The 20,468-nt window shown below is 53.3% G+C and overlaps 1 protein-coding gene across 1 annotated transcript in view; it reads left to right on the top strand.

The window, feature by feature from the left end:
* Nucleotides 1–20,460, top strand: part of SZT2 (seizure threshold 2 homolog (mouse)) — a gene marked incomplete at its 3' end in the record, with an annotated part of 45,160 nt that extends 24,700 nt beyond the window's left edge. The window contains exons 24-57 of the mRNA XM_010285638.1: nucleotides 1,302–1,506; nucleotides 1,717–1,829; nucleotides 2,284–2,542; nucleotides 3,973–4,138; nucleotides 4,221–4,313; nucleotides 4,498–4,579; nucleotides 4,718–4,999; nucleotides 5,366–5,504; nucleotides 5,753–5,869; nucleotides 5,987–6,050; nucleotides 6,431–6,616; nucleotides 6,687–7,025; nucleotides 7,159–7,279; nucleotides 7,661–7,735; nucleotides 7,944–8,082; nucleotides 8,320–8,437; nucleotides 8,683–8,812; nucleotides 8,928–9,080; nucleotides 9,195–9,297; nucleotides 9,767–9,884; nucleotides 10,117–10,228; nucleotides 10,670–10,788; nucleotides 11,176–11,340; nucleotides 11,968–12,052; nucleotides 15,514–15,702; nucleotides 15,814–16,011; nucleotides 16,380–16,549; nucleotides 16,735–16,901; nucleotides 17,344–17,441; nucleotides 18,284–18,416; nucleotides 18,510–18,637; nucleotides 18,930–19,060; nucleotides 19,551–19,733; nucleotides 20,185–20,460. Coding sequence (XP_010283940.1) covers nucleotides 1,302–1,506; nucleotides 1,717–1,829; nucleotides 2,284–2,542; nucleotides 3,973–4,138; nucleotides 4,221–4,313; nucleotides 4,498–4,579; nucleotides 4,718–4,999; nucleotides 5,366–5,504; nucleotides 5,753–5,869; nucleotides 5,987–6,050; nucleotides 6,431–6,616; nucleotides 6,687–7,025; nucleotides 7,159–7,279; nucleotides 7,661–7,735; nucleotides 7,944–8,082; nucleotides 8,320–8,437; nucleotides 8,683–8,812; nucleotides 8,928–9,080; nucleotides 9,195–9,297; nucleotides 9,767–9,884; nucleotides 10,117–10,228; nucleotides 10,670–10,788; nucleotides 11,176–11,340; nucleotides 11,968–12,052; nucleotides 15,514–15,702; nucleotides 15,814–16,011; nucleotides 16,380–16,549; nucleotides 16,735–16,901; nucleotides 17,344–17,441; nucleotides 18,284–18,416; nucleotides 18,510–18,637; nucleotides 18,930–19,060; nucleotides 19,551–19,733; nucleotides 20,185–20,460 — 5,156 coding nt within the window. The remainder of the gene's footprint in view (nucleotides 1–1,301; nucleotides 1,507–1,716; nucleotides 1,830–2,283; nucleotides 2,543–3,972; nucleotides 4,139–4,220; nucleotides 4,314–4,497; nucleotides 4,580–4,717; nucleotides 5,000–5,365; nucleotides 5,505–5,752; nucleotides 5,870–5,986; nucleotides 6,051–6,430; nucleotides 6,617–6,686; nucleotides 7,026–7,158; nucleotides 7,280–7,660; nucleotides 7,736–7,943; nucleotides 8,083–8,319; nucleotides 8,438–8,682; nucleotides 8,813–8,927; nucleotides 9,081–9,194; nucleotides 9,298–9,766; nucleotides 9,885–10,116; nucleotides 10,229–10,669; nucleotides 10,789–11,175; nucleotides 11,341–11,967; nucleotides 12,053–15,513; nucleotides 15,703–15,813; nucleotides 16,012–16,379; nucleotides 16,550–16,734; nucleotides 16,902–17,343; nucleotides 17,442–18,283; nucleotides 18,417–18,509; nucleotides 18,638–18,929; nucleotides 19,061–19,550; nucleotides 19,734–20,184) is intronic.
* Between the last annotated feature and the right edge of the window lie 8 nt (nucleotides 20,461–20,468).

Genomic DNA, 20,468 nt, shown 5'->3' on the forward strand with positions numbered 1-20,468 from the left:
AGAAAATTGAACAGTGGAGTCTAGACTCAGTCTTTTTGCATCATATGGCCAGGAATAGGGTAGTGCAAAGTGCTGAATGTCTTTCTCTTCTCTCCCTGCACATGGTGCTGCCCATATAGTGTTTTCAGGCAGGGGATGTGGCTTCAAGTTGTTTGCTGACTGCAACCGTTGGACCGTTTTCCCAGTACAGTTATTAATGAATGGAGTAAGGAGACTGCTAATGGGATGGTCTGGGAGAGTCCCTGCTTCTGGACATTGGCATTGGTCTGGCTTCCACTGAGCTGCTGGTGAAGGCTGCTAGGCTCAGCTGGAAGTACTCTGTGGAGCTACTTCCACACACAAAGAGGTAGCAGGGACATCTGCTCTCTTGGGAATGTAGATGGAGGGGTTAAACTGTTCTCAATGGACAGAGGGTGATTTTATTTTGTTTTCTTTTAGATGTACGGAAGCTGATGGCTTGTGGGTTGGACAAACCTCCAAAAGATGAAAGTCGATCTGGAGAGGATACCTTGGGACCTGTCTGTGCAGAGCAAGTCAGGGCTGAGGCTGAAGAAGGGGATGCTGCAGTGCCATTACCTACCCTCAGCATAACACCAGCCCACGGTACTGCCCTCAGGACAGCACCTTGCTAAAGTATTAGTATCCTTGCTATTCCCGAGCACACTGTTGGGCAGATTGAGGTAGGGGGAATAACAGGCTGATACAGCCTGTCAACTCCTGCTTGGCAATCAGCTGTCAGAGTCAGGACGAGGGGCAAGTGAAGCCTCAACCAGCTTTCATGATGTTCATGGCGGGGTGAGGGAGTGCAATGTGAGCTGACTGCCCATGGCCCAAGGCTGGCTCCCTGTGGGTAAGGAGGTTGCAGGTAGATAGAAGCTACTAGGAATGGCAGTACTGGGCTGCACTGGAAAGTCAGTGACATGTGTCATAATCCAGACTGGTACTACCAGCAGCACATTGTCTTAGGAAGAAGGGCACAAGTCTTGAGGTATATGGCATTTGATTGCACAGCCCCTGGTGCAGTCAGCCAGGTCTGCAATGAGGATGGAGGGTTGTGCTGCTGCAGAAGGTGGTGGTTGTGGTGAACAGTCATGACTGCCCAAGAAGGGGCTCAGTGTGGCCAAAGCACTGGACCGAGTGGTTCGGTGCTGGGTGAGGAGAATGGCCCCTGAGGTTTGAGTGGTGAGAAGCTTGTAAAATCAATACCTACCTGTGGGTGCTGCTGTGAGGGCTGTGACCTCTCAGACCAGGAACAAGGAGCCCATCGAGGGCCTTTATCTCAAGGATTGTTTCTTTTGCAGAAGTGAGCCGTGACCCTGGAGAACAGGGTGGCCCCTCACGGAGGGATGTACATATCTCCTTCTGTCGCCAGAACTCGCAATCTGAGCTAGGCGAGTGCCGCCGATTTCGCTGCCCCATTTATATCTACAGCTGCTCTTTGGAGCTGTTACGAGAGCAGCTTGTCAGCCCACGGGCACACCGTCCTCCGCGGGACATCTTTTTCAGGTAATACCAACCATACTTGATTCCTAGACAGGAAACAGAGGAGCTTCCTTGACAAGAGGCTGGCTCTAGCCCTTCCTTATTCTCTTGGCTTGGCCTCTCTGCCTTAGAGCAATCACAGCCTGTGCATGGCCTAGGGCCCTGCTTTACTGGCGCCAGAGCTGTTCATAGTCTAAAACATGCTTCATTGGTGCTGTGACTCCTCTTTTCCAGGTCCCAGTCTCTGGAACGCCCTCCTACTGCTGCTTGGCTAGACCACAAACATAAGGAGTTGGTGAGTTACTGCACACTGCTACAGGAGCATTCCCACCAGTGCTATGTGAAAGGTGAGGAGCATCGTGATGGGAGCTGAGACAGGGTTGGGGCTGGACCCTGGATCTTCTTTTAAGAAAGCAATGTCTCATTTTTCTTGTGATCTTACATTGGGCAAAGCAAAGAGCTGTGGGACTGATCTCCCACTAGGAGGGATTTAAAGATGCCTCTGTGCATCCCTGTGGGCCTATCATATACTGTTCCTGGACCTGTGCAGTGCTGTGGAGTGGGGTCCTTCTTTGGCTTTTTCCCCTCACCTAGGTAGCAGATCCCTAGGCCACTCTGGCATGACGCAAGCCCAGGCTAACATGTAGCATTAGACATCCTGGCTGAGTCTTGTCTCCCAGCACCTGCACTGACTGTAACTCTGTGTTGGGACTTAGTGAAAATCTGTATGTGGCTATTGACTGACTCCTGTGACTTTGCATCCTTGAGGCAGGGTGCTCAAGCACTGTGTTTGATCTGTAGGGCTGTTCAAGAGCCTTCAGCAGTCACACAGCATCAGCTCCCAGGACCTACTTACAGCCATGGACTACTGTGAAGAGCTGCTCCAAGAGATTGATATCACCAACTTCCTGATGACGGTGTGCAGCCATGTCCGCTCATTCCGAGAGAGTCACCAGCATTTCCGTACACACTCCAAGACAGCCAGCTTCCAAGTAGGCAGCATAGAGCAAGAAGAGGAGCAGAATTCTAGGGAACGGGGTGTCTTAGTCTCTGAATCAAGGTAGGAGCCCACCTTGGGCTTGCTTCTGTTCTTAGCATTGGGCCAGGACAATTCTTTCTTCAAGCATCTTCTACTGCCTGCTAGAAGGAATGTTGTAGGGCAGGGTCTAGCAGAGCCACATGTAAGGATAGATATTTCCAGTGGGATACCCACTTGGTATGGTGTCCACCAGGACCCTCTCTTTTTTTATAATCTCTGGTGCCATCCTTCCTGTTGCTTTCTCTTGTAGTCTTTGCTCATTACTGTCCCAGCTGGCCGAAGCTGGCGGGCAGTTTGTCTGCAAGTAACTCTCAGACTTGTTTCTGGAGAAATTGTGCAACTCCTGATGCTTGACTCATTTGAGTTTGCTGTTGAGTATGGTAAAAATGACAGGTTTGTTCTATTTTTCTAATGAATAAAGTGTCTTTTTTTTTAAATTAAAACTCAGAAAAAATTCACAGGAGAAATATCAAGGCAGAAATGGAATATGCTCGATGCTAAACTTCTGTTTTGCTATTCCTTAGGGTATTTCTGAGGTTAGTATTGTCTCTGGAAACTTAAGGAGGGGAAAAAGTGCTCTATTCCAGGGTGCCTTAGTATCTGTTGAAGAAACACCCTCTTTAGGTCCTTTGTCCTCTGTTTGCACTTGACTATCCTCAGTTCCTTTATGTGAATTCATTAGCATTTGTTGGGAATGCCCAATCCTGTTTCTCATACTGTAAGTCATCGAGATGAGGCTGTGGTTTTGAAGAATACTCAGTGTTTGGAAGATCAGATGACTACTTCTTCAAGTGCTGCTTTCCCAGATTAAAACTGTGGGAACTTTATTTTTGTTCATAAGATATTACAAATCGCCTATCCCGATGGCAGATTGTATAAACATTACTGAAGGACATACAGCTTGTGACACATTGCACCCATATCTGTCATCTGTATTACTAATTTTAATGCCTGAGTAGTACTTTGACCAAATGACATCTCACTCCCCAGATTGCTTTTTCTGAGTTTTAGGATCTGATTCTGTCATGGAGCTGCTGAGTGAGCATGGCCTGAGCTTTGTGCTCTGCTCTGTCTGCCAAGACACTAGGGGTGGTGTTTGCTATGAGGTGCCCTGGACTGGGTAATTCAGATTGCTCTAGGCCTGTCCCTATACTCAGCCACGTGTCTCTCTTTCCCAGGGAGGGTGTGTAGCATGGTATAGAGTACCTGGCCGTGGGATCAGCATGGTTAAACTGCCTTTGGCCTGGCTTCAGACAGCCTGAACGCTTATCTGGCTTAGTGGGTGGCAGGAGGGTTTCTGGGGCTGTAGGGATAGGGGCTGCTTAAGTAACATCATGTTTACATAGATGAGGTGTGGGGAGCTCTGAGGTGGGATGCTTGCAGGGTACAGAATACATACAACTGTTCCCATTTCTCCATTTGCCTGTCTGACCTCTCTGCAATCCTGTCAGTGCGGAAATGGAGGACTACAGCGAGCAGGACTCCCATAACATTGCTAGCCCCACGGAGGAGCCAAAGAGCAGTATGGGCACCAGCTGCTGTTCAGAGTTTCCGCTCTCGCTGCTGGAAATTGGACAGCCTTGCCAGGCGCACCCTGACTTGCATAAAATTATCCAGGTGAGGAATGTGGGAGCTCAGTTTGGCTCCTGCAGGAGGCTAGAGTGAAATGTCTGCTTCACGTTTGGGATTTCTCTTTTAGGAAAAATTCCTGGAAATTGGAAGTTTACATTTCAAGCCAGTGCCATCAAATCCTCACTATTTCTTCTATTGCCCACCATCAGCCAAGAAAGAGGTAGGTATGGTGCTGCCCTGGGCAGGCACCTAGTCCTTGTGGAGGGAAGTAGCTTTGCTTGGTGTCAAATTTGGATTTGGGGCTGGCAGACCCATGGGTAGACTGTGCCCCTGGGGGGCCCATAAACAGCCTGCTTCACTGTCTGGCATGGTGCTAGTATCTGCCCTTCCTCTCTCCATCTCAGGAAGAGGCATCTCGGGATCAGGCAGACAGGAAAGGCAGTGAGGACATGGAGGGATCAGAGGCAGAACTGGCAGCTGAAGAAGGTAACATTTGCTTGTGCTGTCCTGGAGAAGACAGTGTCTATATTCTCACTGTGGTGATGCCTTTCAGAGTTTGACTGTGCCTGGTGGGGTCTTCGGGGACATGGGCCTGGTTTGCTAACAGGGAACCTGTGTCAATAGGAACTGTGTCTGGGTGCTGCATTGCCACAGAGAGTGACCCAGAGCTGGAGGTGGAGTACCGTGAGAAGCTGGAGCACGAGTTCCCAGATACAGATTCCCTCTCGGACTCCAACACAGTGAACCAGGATGATGACTCCTTCAGTGTTCTGGGAGGGGACTCGCTCAATGAACAGGAGTTCCTGGAGCAGGAGATGCCCCCACTCTTTGTACACCTCACCTGCTCAGTGAAGCTGCGTAGTCAGCACAGCTCCATGCCTGTGCAGTCCCTGCCAACTTGTCTAGGTAAGAACAAGCCTTGCTGTGAGGTTAAAGGGCAGTAGGGCTTCTGTCGGGTCCCTGCTGGGTGAGCAGCCCCTGGAACAAATGTTCTGTGTCCTAAACAGCAGTCCCTCCGGACCAGCCCTCCCTATACGGAGCCCTCAGGGTCTCCCAGCATCAGACAAGGGCTTTTTCACCATGTCTTCCACTTGCTGTGCGATTAGTTGTGGTAGGATGAAAGGATCATGGAGGATGGTGGTCGTCTTGAGCCTGTCCAGCTGTGTTGAGACAGCCACCTCTTGCAGTCCACACCACTTGCCACCAGGCTGTGTATGTGTGTAAGCAGAGCTGTTTATTGCTTGATTCCCTTAGTCTGTGATCTCTCCTCAGGGGAGGTTCTGAGCTGCCTGGAAAGCTGCCAGGGCTTGAATACCATTGACTTGGGGGACCTCTGTGTGACCCTGGACATCTTTGTGCTGACATTGCCCCTGGAGATAGAAGTTGTGAACGCAGACATTCTCCACAACAGGTAGGTAGAAGGAGGCCCCACTCACCCTCTGCTTGCTGTTTCCAACTGGACAGTCTCAGCTCCTCTCCATGTGCTGAGACTCGGGATTCTCCTTCTCACAGAGCCTCCCACAGCCCTAAGAAAATTAAGATTTTTTCCAAGATGGGCTCACCTTCTCTGGAGATCCCTTTTCCCTCTCTGGAGCCTGTGTCTGTTTATCCTCTTTGGCTCAAAAGCTGATGCTCAGCTTGCTCTCTCTCCTGTGGCAGATGCACCTCGGAGAGCAGCGTGTCCTTCACACGCTCTCCAGGGCAGCCATCCTCTTTCCGCTCAGATGAGGATATCATGCACAACTTGGAACGGCTCCCGTCCACAGGAGATGAGAGGTATGGCACTGCAGATGTAGCAAGCCCCTTGTGGGCTCCTTTTGCTGCCTAGGAGCTGCATTGTGGTAGCTGTGTAAATGAGAATGACTGTTTGATTCTTCTTCTTCTCTCTCTTAGGCACCCTGCACTTTCCAACCTCCCTGGAGTGCACAGGCAGGCTATTGAAGCCACTATGAATGAGGTAAGCCAGCCTTGCCTACTTCTTGCTTCCAGCTGGAGCAATGTGGCCACAGAGTACAACTGCTGTTCCACACTTACTAGCCTGCTCCAAGCTGCAACCTCTGTCAACTGAAGTGACTTTCAGGCCTTGCTGGTATCACACAGGCCATTGGCCTTGTGCTCCCCAAAAGTGTGGGATTGCCCTGAAAAGATTCTTACTGCAGTTGGGGTGGGACAGACAGACCTCTCTTCCAAAGACCTTTTCTTAGGTACATTCAGAAGGAGATGAGATGTAGGTGATGAGAGGGGCTGCTCTCACCCTATTGGGACTTGGATAAGAATTGGGGCAGCTGTGCAAATGCTGGTCACCTAGGTCTTGCTCTGTATCCTTACTCTACTCAGATTCGCTGGCTCCTGGATGATGAGATTGTGTCTGCACTGCGCCACTCACAGGTCATCAGCACTTCCATCCTGCACCGAGTGGCCACCCACATCTATAACTCCAAGGGGCGGCCCAGCTGCCACAGCGAGGTGGTGCTGCTCCAGTTTGTCTTTGGACCTGAGCACTCTCTGGAGAAGTTCAAGGAGGTAAAGAGAAAGCCCTGAGGCAGTGTCATATGCTTAGCTAGCGGGATGCTTATTCTTCCCTGTGTTGCAGGAGTTCAGAAGAATGGCTCTGCCAGGCTACATGCTCAATGCAGAAGGTAGTGACTACCACTACATCTCCATCAGCCGCCTGCACTCCAGGCGGGCAGCTCCAAACCCTTCAGGGACACCCTGCTTGCAGCAGCCAGCTGGAAGGGGTACCAGGACAGCCCTGGGCCAGGCAGGCCAGGAGGGTAGCAGTGAAGCAGAGGCAGAGGCCTCTGAGCTACACCATGCAAGCTGTGTCCTCCCAGAAGAAGCCCAGGGTCTCTGGGGGTGGCCGGAGAGTGAGACAGGCATCATGCCAGACACAGGAAACCCCATACGTGGAGGCAGCCATGCACAGGATGAGGTGAGAGACATTGAGGTTGTCTGTTGGTGGGGAGGTGTGGGACACTGGTAAGAGAAGGTAGAAGAATGCAGGGGTATGATCGGACTTTTCTGTGCCTGTTTTTCTGGTCATTTCTACCTTGACTTGTGTGCAGGTCCCAGGAGAAGCGCTGAGCCTTGACCAGAGCAGAGCACCTGGCCATGACTCTCTGGAGGAGGCGGCTCTAGACACAACCATACAGTCGCTGCCGTCCTCCTCCTCTGAAAAGGGCAACAGTGAGAAATCACCATTGGTGACACCATCTGCAGCAAGCCTGGCTGACTCGCAGGGCAGGGAAGGTAGGAGCTGTGAATGTCAGCAGGATGTACCGCAGCCTCAGGAACTTTTAAGGGAAGGGCCCTGTTTTGGCTGTAGCATAGAAAGCATGACTGCTACTCCTGTTCCAGTCCCTAAACACCAGAACTGGTGGTGTTGCACTGTTGGTTTCTTCCTTGCCAGGGTGCTGGCAATTCACTGCTTAGCAGTACCCAGGTACTAGGCTGTGCTGCCACACTGATATCCCTAATGACATGAAGTTCTTGGTGACTCCAGCAGACGGGTTGTGTGAAAGGACTTAGCAAATGCTCTCATGGTCAAACCCCTCTTCTCTTTTGCAGGCTCCAGCAAGCAGCGTCCCAGCCGTGTGCAGAGCCTCGTGTCAAGCCAGGGCAGCATGGATTCTGACCACCTGGGTGAGTCTGCCAGGGCAGGGGTGACTGACAGCATGCAGGCAGACACTGGCAGCGACATGGTAGTGTGGGGACATGGGTATGCCTGGGATGGGGTGACCCCTGAGCCTGATGGGGCTTGTGAATGGCTCTGATCTCCTGGAGCCTGCTGTGCCCAGCTAGAAGCCTGGTTTGCCAGGCAGCCTGACTCTGAAACGAGAATACATTGCAGGTTACGATGGGGGAAGCAGTGACTCGGAGTACGAGGAGGCACTAATGAGCGACCAGGAACCCAGGTGTCCCCTCATGCCAGATTTCTGGCTCATCATAAAAATCCACCAGGACCGAGTGGAGGTCTATTACCACACACGGTAAGGAGGGTCCCGCTGTCTGGCCACAACTTCTCTGTACCAGGACCTTATTGCCATTCTCTCATTTCTGAACAGGATCTCCTTCCTGCCCTATGTGGGTGGGGAGCTGCAGGTTAGACTGGTGCTCCATAAGGGGCTCCACCCTTCCCCACTGTGTTCCTGCTCCCGGTGCACAGGAACAGGCACTGTTCAGGTGCTCTGCTGACCCTTCCCTTTCTCCCCTTCCCTGTAAAGCAGCCTGAGTTTGGAGAAGGCAGCATCAGCAGAGACAGAAGAGGAGCAGCCAGGGGAGTGCCAGAGTCTCAACCAGGTGGTGGTGAAGAAGATCAGTGAAATCTGCAGGGTTGTCAATCAGGTAACAAACCTGCAGAGTCCAGGAGCAGAGCTGCAAGTCATGAAATGGCTTAGATGAAAAGGGACCTCTGGAGGTTGTCTGGCCTGGGCCCAGCTCAGAGGAGGGCCTGGGAAGCCAGTTCAGCTGGTGGAGTCTCAACTTGGGGGTCAAAGGAGAAGGGACTAAGTCTGGCCCTAAGCCCTTCTCTGTGCTATCTTCTGCGGGCTGTGCAAACAACAGAACCAATCTTTTCTCATCCTTTGCAGCGCTTGCTGCTGCAGGACCTGCATGACAGCCACATATGCAACTCATTACTGGTGGCAGAAAGTGAGGAGGACATCTGGAAAAGTGAAACACCCTATACTTCATACAGGCAACGTGTCTTGCCCACAGATGGTATGAATATGCCCTTGGCCATGTCTCAGCAGCAGTGCCACTGCCTGCCTCTGGGTAACTAAAAAGATGATGACTTCCATGCTATGGCCCCAGCTATGTCCTATGTTCTTTTTAGATTACTCTGTAGAGGAGAGCTACCAGCCCCGGGACTACCTGGCTGCCACCATGCAGTTCATGCCAGGGCACTTTGCTTGTGATGTTGTGTGGAGCACACTCATCCATGTGCATTCACGCCTCAAGATGGGCCCCAACATGGGAGTCTCACGAGGTGTGTACAGCCCATGTTCCCCCATCATTTTGCGTGTCAAGAGTCTGGCTTCTGGCTGGGTTGGCACACCAGAGGAGGGTGTGTGGGTTAGCTAACATCCCACATTGCCCACAGCTATCCAGGCACTTCGCTCGGTGCTCAACGCCTTCTCTGTGGTGAACAGGAAGAATATGTTTGTCTACCAGGAACGTGCCACTAAATCTGTTTTCTACCTCCGGTAAGAAGCCAGCATGACTTGTTGGCCTGGCCCTGCCCTGCTACATGCATTACACCAGACTGAGAGCTCCTTGGGGCAGAAAGTGTTTGCCCAGCCTCAGGGACCCTGCTGTGACCCAAGCAGCAAATATCTGATTTCTGTTGAGTCAGAGTCACATCAAGCCAGGCTCTTCCTGCTCTCCCTGTGCTAAGCCTTTACATGGGAGGGAAAAGAGTGGTGTTTTTTTTGTTTTGTTTTGTTTTGGTTTGGTTTTTTTTGGTTTTTGTTGGGTTTGTTTGGTTTTGGTGTTTTTTTTTTTTTTTTTTTTTTTTGAGGGAGCGAGAGAGCAATTTTTCCACAGGGTCCATACTGTAAGGACTAATCCCCAGAAAGTGCACAAGGGAGAGCAAGGAAGATGTGGATCTTCTGTGGAAGTGTGATGCTGTCATCCTTGGGAATGGGGGCTGACATGTCTTTCTCCTGTATTCAGACTGACTGAAACCACCTACAGTGGGAAAGTGTGGGAAGCAGAGAGCATCCTTAGTCCAGCATCTCGCTCACTGGCACTGACACGCAGCCAGGAGCCCATTTACACTGAGGATCTAATGGTGAGTCTGCTGCTCTCTGGGAGTGGATGTTGGTGCTCTTGGTCACAGGAGTGGAGAAAAATTTAGTAGTTCCAGCAACCTGGATTTTATGTAGGATAAAGCTTATGTTGTAGATGCCTGGAGTGGGGCAGCAGTGAGTGGGTTCTGCCTGACCTTGCTGACAACCTGAGACAATGATGGATCTAGAATTCACATGGAAACTGTTTCCATGTGGCTGTTTTTGCTTCTCCAGGGTTCTCGTTCCTCTCTGGATGCAGCCTCATGCCGTAGTGTGGACTCTACCCGCCCTGTGGGACAGGTAGACAGGCATATCCAGCTGATGGTCCATGGGGTTTCCCCAGCAGGTAAGTGTTACAGCACCTGGCAGCAGATGGACTGTGCTGATGCAAAGCAGAGGCATAGAGCTCCAGTCCCTCCCCTCTTTGCTTGAAGAGCAGAGAAGGTATCTCTTGAACAAGCTGCTTTTCCTTAGCCCAGAGCTGCTCTCCATTCTGTCTGGATGGGACTATGAGGAAAGGATCAATGTCCCACAATGAAACCTCCTGCAGATCAGGTGGCTTGTGCCAACTTTCCCTGTGCAGGAGTGATTTGTTTTGCCTGCTGTACCAGCAGTCTTTTGTGATCATGAACGGGTAGAAAAAGATGCCTGATGGTGGGGAAAGACATGTTCCCTGTGGGAAGTGACTGTAAGGGTGGTACATCCTGAACAGGCAGGGAGCAGGTAGCTGTGGTCATTCTTACTGGATTGGGTGAAAAAGCTGCTTGTACCTTTGCTTACTTGTCAGGGCCTGAGATTACAGATGAGCTGGTGAAAGTGCTGCGCAGGCGCCTGGATGAGGCCACTTTGGATATCATCACTGTGATGCTGGTGCGGAACTGCAAGCTGACCCCAGCAGATGTGGAGGTACCTCACTGGATATCTGCTTTGCTCATCCCAGAGCCCGTAACGCTTTCCTGCTTTTTGACCTCTCCTGTCCAGCCTCTCCTGCACCAGGGTAGAGAAGGCCAGAGCAGTTTACTGTATTCCATTCTCTGCTCCAGTGCTTGCTCAGTCTAGCATTCACCAAGGTATTTACTGTGTGAGTGCCAGAGTAGGTGGGAGATCCCCTTTGCTGAGGTTTGCAGCATGGTAGGGCCTCCCTGTGAATCTTTCTCAGGATGCTGTCTATGGGCCCGGGTTCTGCTCACTACACTCTCCCTTCAGATATCCAACTGGCATTATTTGGATTAGTATCAGAGCCCCAGGGCATCCTGCTACTTTCAGCTGAATTTTAAAGCCTTCTCCCTGCAGTTTATCCAGCCCCCTGGGACGCCACCCACAGAGGTCCTGCAGTTCACACTGCCACCCTCCGTGCTGCCTTGGCTGCCTGCGGTGGCCTATTATCTGCGCCAGAACCTGCTCATCTTCCTGCACACCCCAAAGTACACAGACAGCAACGTGGAGCACCACTTCAAGGTGAGGAGGGTTGTGAGTTGGGACAGCAGTCTACCCAGCTTCTTCCTGCTGCCGGGGACATTTGTTGTGGCAGCTCAGTCATTATGTTCCCAGGTCTGCCATGTAGTGTCAGAGAGGAACTGACACTGAATACTGAAGCCTGGAGGAGTTTCACAGGACTATGAGCAGTTCCTGTTTGGCCTGGTATAAACTTGGACAGGCCTTGCTTTGTTACAAGTGGTCATTTGCTGTGCAAAAAGCAGCAGCCATAAAGGTTATGCCCACAATCTTCTCCCGGGAGCATGGAGAAGACCTCCTTGCAAAGCTGAGCTTGGCTCCTTGCATGGCTCCCTCAGATGTAAGGACTGAAACATCAGGCTTAATAGAAGTTTGGGAGCAGCTACCCACCCCTTCAGCATGGCCATAGCAAGGATAGAAGGTGAGGCCAGATGTATCATGCCATATAACCATGCACGGGGCTGTAGGACTTCTGCCTAACAGTGGCCAAGGCTGTGCTGGCAAGTGTTTTATGTAGGTCTGGATTGCTTGCTACAGGTCTGAGGATGAACTCTGCACACATGTGGGCCTCTGCTTCCATTTGAGGCAAGTTCTCCAGTCTCTGTCACTGTTCTTCCTTGCTCTCCTTAGCACTACTTCAACCAGAGTGGGAGCATCCCTGACCAGGATCTGTACCTGTACAACAAGCCGGGTGGCCAGGGCACTGGTGGCAAAGGTACCGTGTGCATTTCTGAAACAGAATGTGGGGCTGTATGTTTGAGAGCTGCTTCCCATGCTGGAGAGCTCTGAGTGACTGAGGAGTGCCAGTGTCAGGACAGCATGTTCCTCCAATAGCTGGGAGGTGGGCAGGGTGTGTGCTTGAGGGACTGCACGCCCTTGCACGTGTGGTGGAGCAAGCCAAGGCCTCCCGCAGAGCAACTTGGTAAGCTTGGCCTGTTGCTGTAGGAAGCAGCTCTAGGTTGCAGTAGCTGTGGGGACAAGACACAGTGAGACCTCAGTAAGTGTGGGACACAGAGGCTCAGTCGGGCTGGAGCGGGGAGCAGGGACAATTGTTGGTGGAGCCTTGCTGTAAAGGGGTGGCTGAATGCTATGTGTAACTGAGCATGGGCTGTGGGGGTAGTATCCTGGCTCTTTTCTCTGGACTGCTGGAGGAGGGATTGGATAGGGCCCATTCTGCAGCAGGCTGTCATGTCACTTTTGTCCAGGCCATGTGGTCTGTCACCTGGCCATCGTGTGTCTCGTGCCTCTTGTGCACCGTCTGAATGTTCTTCTGTTACGTAGGTACCATGTCGGACCTTGTGCAGCACCTCTTTCCACTCTCCCACTTCCAAGGTAGCACCTGTAGCTCCAAGTATTACTCCGGTTCCCTTTCCTGTGCAGCTCCTTGGCCCCTCTGGTCCCTGCTGTTCTTGTTTCCCTTGTGTTGTGGCTTCAGCTCTGACTCCTCTGTGTGTTTGTGTATGTGTGTCCATTTAGCTGAGCCTCCTCTTTCCTGCTGGCTGGATAAATGAGCAAACAGAACTTCCTGCCTTGAGATGCAGCTCTGCAGTCACTGCTGAGGATCCGTGTGCTGCCCTGTTGGCTTGCAAGCAGTAAACTCCAGAAGTCCTTCACTCTTTTTTCCCCACAGGTCCAAACAGGCACCTTCTCCCTGAGGGAGACGGGTCATGATGTTTCAGCCATGGTTTCATGCTCCAGGGTGTAGCATCATCACTCTCCCAGAGGCTCTGTCCGGGGTGGGGGATTCCCTTGCATACCAAGGGGCTAGAGTGGCCCCGCACCACTAGACATGTACTTTATATTCCAGTGAACGTCAGTCAGAGGGGGCTCAGAGTCTCTCACAGATGAGAGGTAACAGCTCCCTAGCACCCCACCTCTCCATGGGATGTGCTCCAGGAGTATGTAGCCGAATTCCAGTGCACCAGGCAGTAACATCCTTGGCAGCTCTCGCTAACTTCTTCCCATATCTCCAGAGCTCAGGTCTTGAGTTTCTTACCTATTTCTTACCTGTTATTTAGCAGTTGCATTTCACCTTCTCTGTGCTGCTGTAACAAGACTTGTTCCCTGTGGCAGGGAGGCCAACCTTTCTGCTGGTGGGGCAGGGGCAGCCGTCATCTCTGCCCCAAGGGACTGAGCCAGCTGCAGGGTGTTGAGTGCTTGGCACTTGCTTGGCAAACCAGCTGTGTCTCGGGGAGCACGTGCAAGTGAGGAGTCTGCTCCTGCAGCTGCTGACCTGGCCCGCTTGAAAGCGCTGCTATGGGTGATCCCTCTCTCAATACAAGGAGGGCATGGGACGTTGTGCTTGTTTGTTCTCACATCCTCACCTGAGATGGACTGAAGCAGAGTGGAGCTACAGGAATGGATATGATAGCGAAACCTGCCAGAGAGGGGGAGGCTGAAGGGCCTCAGTGTGGGAACTTATCCAGAAGAAGAGGGAAATAACTACATCTTAGCCTGCAATTACTCACATGAACAGTCATTCTGGTGGGCCCCGAGCTGACTGTTAAGCCAGACAGATGAGGAGTTTGTGCCCTTTGTTGTTTAAAGTGAGAAAGTCTGCATGGGAGAGCTCATACTGACTGTCATGTGGGGTAGATTTGCTGTTCTGGGTGAAGTCCTGGTTCCCTCTACCTTTGATATTTAGGAAATTATGAACTTCTCTGTTGGTTGCTGGATAAATGGTTGTTCCTTTGCCTGTCTGGGGAAGAGACATCTCAGAGCCTGCTGCAGAGCACCTCTGAGATAAGGCAGCTCCTGTACTTTCCTTCAAGTGGAGGGGTGCTCATAGGTGTAGAGTTTCCTTTTCTCAGTGTGAGTGCAAGTGAGCTGCCCTCTGACTTGAATGCTCTCCTCTCTCCTTTGGAAGCAGCTCTCTCCATCCCAGTACCCTCTCCCTTGCATCTGGCACATCTTGGAGGAAAGGTTGCTGCAGAGCTTCCGCTTCATTAGCAATAATGGAGACCAAGTGGTTGTGCTGCTGATTAGACCTGGGCACAGTCTGCTGGGACTGGATTTGTATCAGCCCAGGGAGAGCATCCATCCTTCATGCGGTGCTGTGGATTCAGTCGGGTGCAGTTTGGTTGCTCTGTGGCAGCAGAGTCTAGTGTCACTCCCATCCTCGCTGGGATGGAGAAGGACAGAGTATGGGCTCAGCAGTGCTGTGGGGCTGAGGTAGTTTGCAACTGGACACATCACCTTTTGGCAGTGTTGGGGCAGCTTTACCATCCAGTCACCTCAGTGCTGGCTTAGTTGGTCAAGGGGCTTTGAAAAGGGGTGGGAGCGTCTAGGGTCACAGCATGGGGTTTGGACCTTACAACAACTGCATCCCGGCTGCTGCTTCCCTGGTGCCCTGGCCAGTGAGCTGGCCCATGGGGAGTGAGCTCCAGTTTCAGCTCTGGTCTGTAGCAGGGCTTCTCTTTTCTGCATGGCCCAGGGCATGCAGCATGTGGGCTGTGGAGCAAGCACCACGCTGCTGCTCTGCGTCTCTGAACTGTCCTGATGTGCGTATGTGGGGCTCAGTGTAGGGAGGCTACAGGTAGGGCCTGGATTTTACTCTGCAGCAACTCCAGGCTAATACTATGTGTCAGCCTGCTTTGTCCCCAGCCTTGCTGGTAGGGGTGTTTGGAGAAGGGCTCAAGATCTTGTACAGAGGGGAGGGGGCTGTAAGTGTAACCTGCAACAAGGTGCTATGTATGCAGCCTTCCTCTGCAGGGACTCAAGATCCTTCATAGCCTAGAGAGGGCTGCTGGAAAGTAGTTGAGCTCTGTACTCTGCTCCTTAAGAGGATAAGGATGGTGAGCCACATCCTGAATCTCTGCATAAAGGCCCTTCTGGGGCAAATGAAGATACTCTCCCCTTGTATATGGGGCTGGACAACCCAGGAAGCTCCTGCAGGACAAGGCAAAAGCTGCTGTGACACTGCAGGAGAGAGATTCTTGGGGTGATGGGGACATCTTGTGCCAATCACCATGCTGCTTACCCTGGCTCCCCATGGGCACAGCTAGCCTCCGCTTCCTGGCTGCGTCCCCTCCAGTGGGCCCTGACTGCCACGTGGTACTGTGCAACCCAAGAGGTGACACGACGGTCCCAGGTGTGGGGTGGCAGTCTGTAGGCAGGGCTTTTAGGGGTGCACCCAGTGCTGGGCTGACAAAGGCTGTCTCGGGCTCTTCCCCACAGGAATCGCATGCATTGCACTGGCATTTGTGGATGAGCACGGCAGCCCCATCTCGCTGCCTCATGGGGAGAGGCCTGACCCTCTGAAGCTGCCTTCCTCCTCGCCCGTTGTGGGTCTGCTGCAGGACACTGACTTCGAAAGCCTCACTGCAGTCAGCAGGCACCAGCCGGAGGCTGGCACCCTGCATTCAGGTAGGGAGTGAAACAGGCCACAAGCTGCCAGTCCCCTGCTGCTGCCGCGTCCCCTGGGGGGATGGTGAACGTGGCGGTGCAGAATGATGCAGGACAGCCTTTTCCCTGCAGAGCCCCGTGTGCTGGTGCGCCTGGATATCTGGGAGAAGGGCAACATCAGCCTGCTGCAGCTGTCAGAGAAGCTGCGCGGGGCCCTGCGCCATGCTCTCTGTGATGCCGTCATGGAGTTCCTCGTGCTGCCGTCCCCGCTCTGTGTGGAGGCCGCCTGCCCCCTGGGTGCCGCAGACCTGGAGGAGCTGAGCTCTGCGGGTGAGAGCCCGGCCGGGACGGCCACCCCAAGCCCCCAGCCAGCCTTGCTCCTCCCTGCTGGCCTGCAGGAGCCTGGCTGTGCTGGGGGAGCTGGGGCTGGGGAGAGGTGGGACAGAGGAAATGGCTCTCCCCTCTGCAGGCTGTGCTGTGTGATGTCTCAGGGAAGAAACATTATAGAAATTAGGGTTGGAAGAGACATTTAAAGGTCTGTCTGCTTCCCAAGACTGAATCTATGTTGCTGGGTGTTGCTGAGGGCTCTCTCCCTTCTCTCCAGCCAGGCTCTGGCCAGCCATAGTGGTGTACATGGGAGACACCAGCAGTGTCGCAGCGGGAGCCTCCGGAGAGTCTGATTTTCTCTGTCTCCACAGGAGGCCTAAGGAGGACCATGTCAGAGACAAAGGGCCTGGCCCTGGCCACTGGTGGGGCTGGCAGGAGCTGTCCTCCACCCTTGCACTTCGCCTCTGCCCCTTTATCCAGCTCTGGGGAGCCAGTGACACCCACAAGCAAGCTGGGACGCCGCAGCTTCTGGGACATGCTGGTAAAGTTGCTGCAGGATCAGTGAGGAGCAGGGCCTGTAAGTCCTTATGGTCTGTCAGGCCAGGAGGAATGGAGAGGAGGGATCTGGCTGGGGTCAGGCGGCCAGGCTGGTAGTGGGGACTTTGAGATCAGGGTGCTAGCTGGGCTGTGCATCTGCACAGCATTAGTTTACCTCCTTCTCCCTAGAGCAAGGCAGAGTCCTCAGAGCTGGGCAGTCCCAAAACTACTGATGACATTGTGCTGGAGAGGCCAGAAGAGGCTCGCACAAGGCGACGGCACAAGACTGAGAGCGTCAAGCAGCATCTGAGCCAGGATCGGGCCACAGCCACAGCTGAACTGGAACAGGCACAGAGGCAAGCACAGCCTGCAGGCTGGGCAGCCGGGGGTGTTGTTCCCCTCTGCCTGCTGTACAGTGCTCTGCAGCCCGACATCCTGCTGGCTCTGTCTGCATCTTAACCCTCTGGACCACATCCCCTTTCCTTGCAGTTTCTCCCTTACATAGTCAGTTAGCCTTCCACACACAAAGCCGTGATCCTTATTGCTGGAGTGCTGCTGGGAGCACTGCTGGTTCTCCCTGCTAGAGATTCCTTCCCTGCATTCTGGGGCCCTGTGCAGCACCTGACACCCCTGTGATTACTGACCCAGAGGGACTAAGCTCAAGGGCTGTAACAACCCAAAAAAGGAGCTCCCCAGGCTCTGCTCTGAAGCTGGGTGGGGGGAAACCATTGCACTTTTGTGCCTTCATTGCTGTTGACTTTGATCTGGTATAACTGTGCTTCCCTTTCATCTTCCCAGGCGCCGAACCTGCCAGTTGGAAGAAGGGGATGTAGGTACCATGCACCCACTTTTCAATCAAACCTGCCAGCAGTGGATGGCGTTCATGAACCACCTGGGTATGTATCTCAGGTCGCAGCTCCTCCACATGGGCTAGGGATGGGCCTTTCTCCCCAGAGCTCAGAGGACAAGTCCTTATATGGCACTAAGCCATCTGCCTTCACCCCGTGCTGATCTCTGCCTAGTTACGCACCCTGTCTCTCCTCAGACCTCACCAGAGTCACATTGGTCTCAGGGCCAGCATCAGCATTAAAAAGCTGTGGTGGGAGTCTGGGCATGTGTCTCTGCACCTGAACAAACCTGCTAAGGCCTGTGGTTACATCTGTCATGCTCCAAGTACAGGGCTTGTGGTAGTGAAGGAGCTCCCAGATGTCACGGAGAGGGAGGATCTGAGCCTCTGCAATGTTTTCTGGGGCTGTGGAGCTGCATGGGAGACTCTTGCAGGGAGGGAGAGGAGGTGGGATGGCATTCCCACATACGGGGGGATGTGGGTCTGTGTGGCTGCTTTCTGGATACCTCTCACTTCAGTGTTGTACACCCTCTCACACCTCCTGCTGGCAAAGTAGAGGTGTCCTCCTCTGATGAGGAGTAAGCCAGGCAACAAGGAATAAGTGGGGGAAATAAAGTGCTATGCTCAGAGCATGCAGGGAGTTTGGTCCAGGTTCCACTTCAGGCCAGAGCCTGAAAGCAGTGGTTATTTCAGCCTTTGTCTTCTCCTCCACTGCATAAAGTCCTTCTTCTCCAGCTCTGCCTACCTCAGTCCCTGGCAAGGCAGGAACTTGGCCTGCTCTGGACAGCACACCTGCAACAGGGCTCCCTTAGCCCTCTCCGCTGCCCAAGCAGGCAGGGCTTGGCTCTGGGGCAGCTTGGCACTTTGTCCTACAGTACTTCTTCCGTGCAGGGTGCCCATCGGTGCAGCAGTGCTCAGTGGAGATTGTGTCCCGTTTCCTCCTGTCTTCCATCCTGGTGGAAGTGGTGAGCCTGGTCACTGCCCTGGCAAATGACACCACTGTCAAGGTGTTTGAGCAGATCTGGTGAGTTATGCGGTTTGCAGGGAGCTGTTTGTGCGAACCTCTAGTCCTACTCTAGCTCCACTGGTCAGTCACCTCTGGTGCTCTTCTTTGCAGCTGCCATCGGGGCACTGCCTTCCTGCCCTATAAGCCTGGACAGAGTGCCAGCCCTCGCCCTGCAGCCGTCAGACACTTCATCCTGCTGGGACGCAACTTCCAGCAGTGGCGTTGCAGCACAGAACAGGGTGAGTGGCCGGCCAGGATCCACAGGACTGTGTGCTGGGGGCTCTTGGGATGGCAGATGTATGAGCAGGGTTCACTGCTTTGCTGGGACAGACTGCTTGTGCCCAGAGGTGGGCAGTGAGTTGTCTGTTTTCAGCTCCTGAGACCTTATTCTCAATTTTGCTTATAAGTGCTTATTTCAAGACGAGCTGAGTAGTACTGTGGTGCAACATCCTGTCGTGTTGCCTTGATAGCATGTGGGATGGTAAGAGTGGGATGAACTGGTCTGAAGGTCATAACTCCGGCTTCTTCCAGCTCACAAAGGGCTCCAACGCTTCGAGGCTATGGAATTCAGCTCAGCAGAGAGAGGCTCTGACCCAAGCCTTGTCGGACGAGACCTGGCACCTCGGCAAAGGTTCCTCTTCATGGAGATCATCGACAAAAAGGTAGCAATGGTGCCTGTGTGGTGATGTCTCCTGAATGCCAAGTTGTTCCCAACTGGCCCAGGGCTAGAAAGAGGACAGGAAGAGTGCCTCTGCAGGCCACCAGCCTTCCCTAGGCAGGAGCCCTCCAACGTAGCTATGCAGGACGTCTCTGCTCATGCTGCAAGCAGAGCTGGGGGTTCCCTGCAGCACTGGGGGGAGCAGCAGCCCTTGCCGTCTCTGACTTCAGCTGCCACACTGTGGCCCTCTCCCTCCCCACAACAAGGTCCACATCAGGCTGGGCACTTGTTCTGTGCTGTTAACCACCACTTCTGTGGCTGTTAACAGGAAGGCTGTGAATGAGCTGTTGCCACTCTCCCTGTCCTAGCCTTGCCATTTGAAACTGGCTGGAGCTGCAGCAAGTACCACCCAGAGCACCTGGGGCAGCCTCTGTCACCATGCAGGCCCCCTCTGAGCAGCTTCTTCAGCCTCCTTTCCCCTCCTCTCTCTCCAGCTGACGCTCTACACCTACAACTGGTCCCCAGACCTGGGGGCCAATCTGAACTGCTCACTTACTCGCCTGCTGCAGTGGCAGAATGCCCGGTCCCACATCGTGCACTGCCTGCTCAGCCAGAAGCTGGGACTCTTCCACCACCACTGCTTCATGGACACACCATGGCATGAGGACAGCAAGCAGGTAGGACACCATGCTGGGCAGGACAGTCCTTTCCCCTTCAGGTGGGGCCTTGGAAGCTTGGGGGTCTGAGGACGGTTGCAGACATTTCTGTGCTTTTGTGTGCCAGATGGCAAGGCATCCTCAGGTGCTCTTGTGTCTGACTGTGATTGTGTCCAGTCAGGCTGTTGCTGTCCGCTCTTGGAGACAGCCAGAAGAAGAAAGGGAGGCAGGTTCTGCTGTTGGCAGCACTTATTTGTGACTAGATTATTTAGGGTGGAGGAGGCTGGGGAATGGGCTTTCCACTGCACATTAGGGCCATGCTGGGCCAAGGCCTGTTCCCAGGACTGGTGATGGAGAAGGCCAACAGATATGTCTGCAGGTGACCAAAATTGGGTTTACTCTGTTCTTGTGGGTCCTTGCTCCAAGGCTGGCAGTAAGGAGGCTTTCATGGCTCTGTGTCCTTGCTCAGGAGCCAAATCCTTTCCTGAACTCCACTTTGGAGGTGGATGCACTGATCCGGAGCTCCAGCCCCCCACCTAGCAAGGAACAAGGCCGGCTAAGCAGCTCTGCCCGCAGCCTGCCATCTCTGCACTTCCATCCCGATGTGGTGCCCTTTGACGAAGCTCTGCGGGATGTTACCACTATCAAGCGCATATCCCATGGGCCTGAGCTAGGACCTTTTGATCCTGTGTCTCGCCATGGGGCCCAGTTCCTGGAAATCAAGAGCATGGAGAGAAAAGGTAAAGCGAGGAGCCC

This window comes from Phaethon lepturus, unplaced genomic scaffold, assembly GCF_000687285.1.
Source record: "Phaethon lepturus isolate BGI_N335 unplaced genomic scaffold, ASM68728v1 scaffold46524, whole genome shotgun sequence".
NCBI lineage: Eukaryota > Metazoa > Chordata > Aves > Phaethontiformes > Phaethontidae > Phaethon > Phaethon lepturus.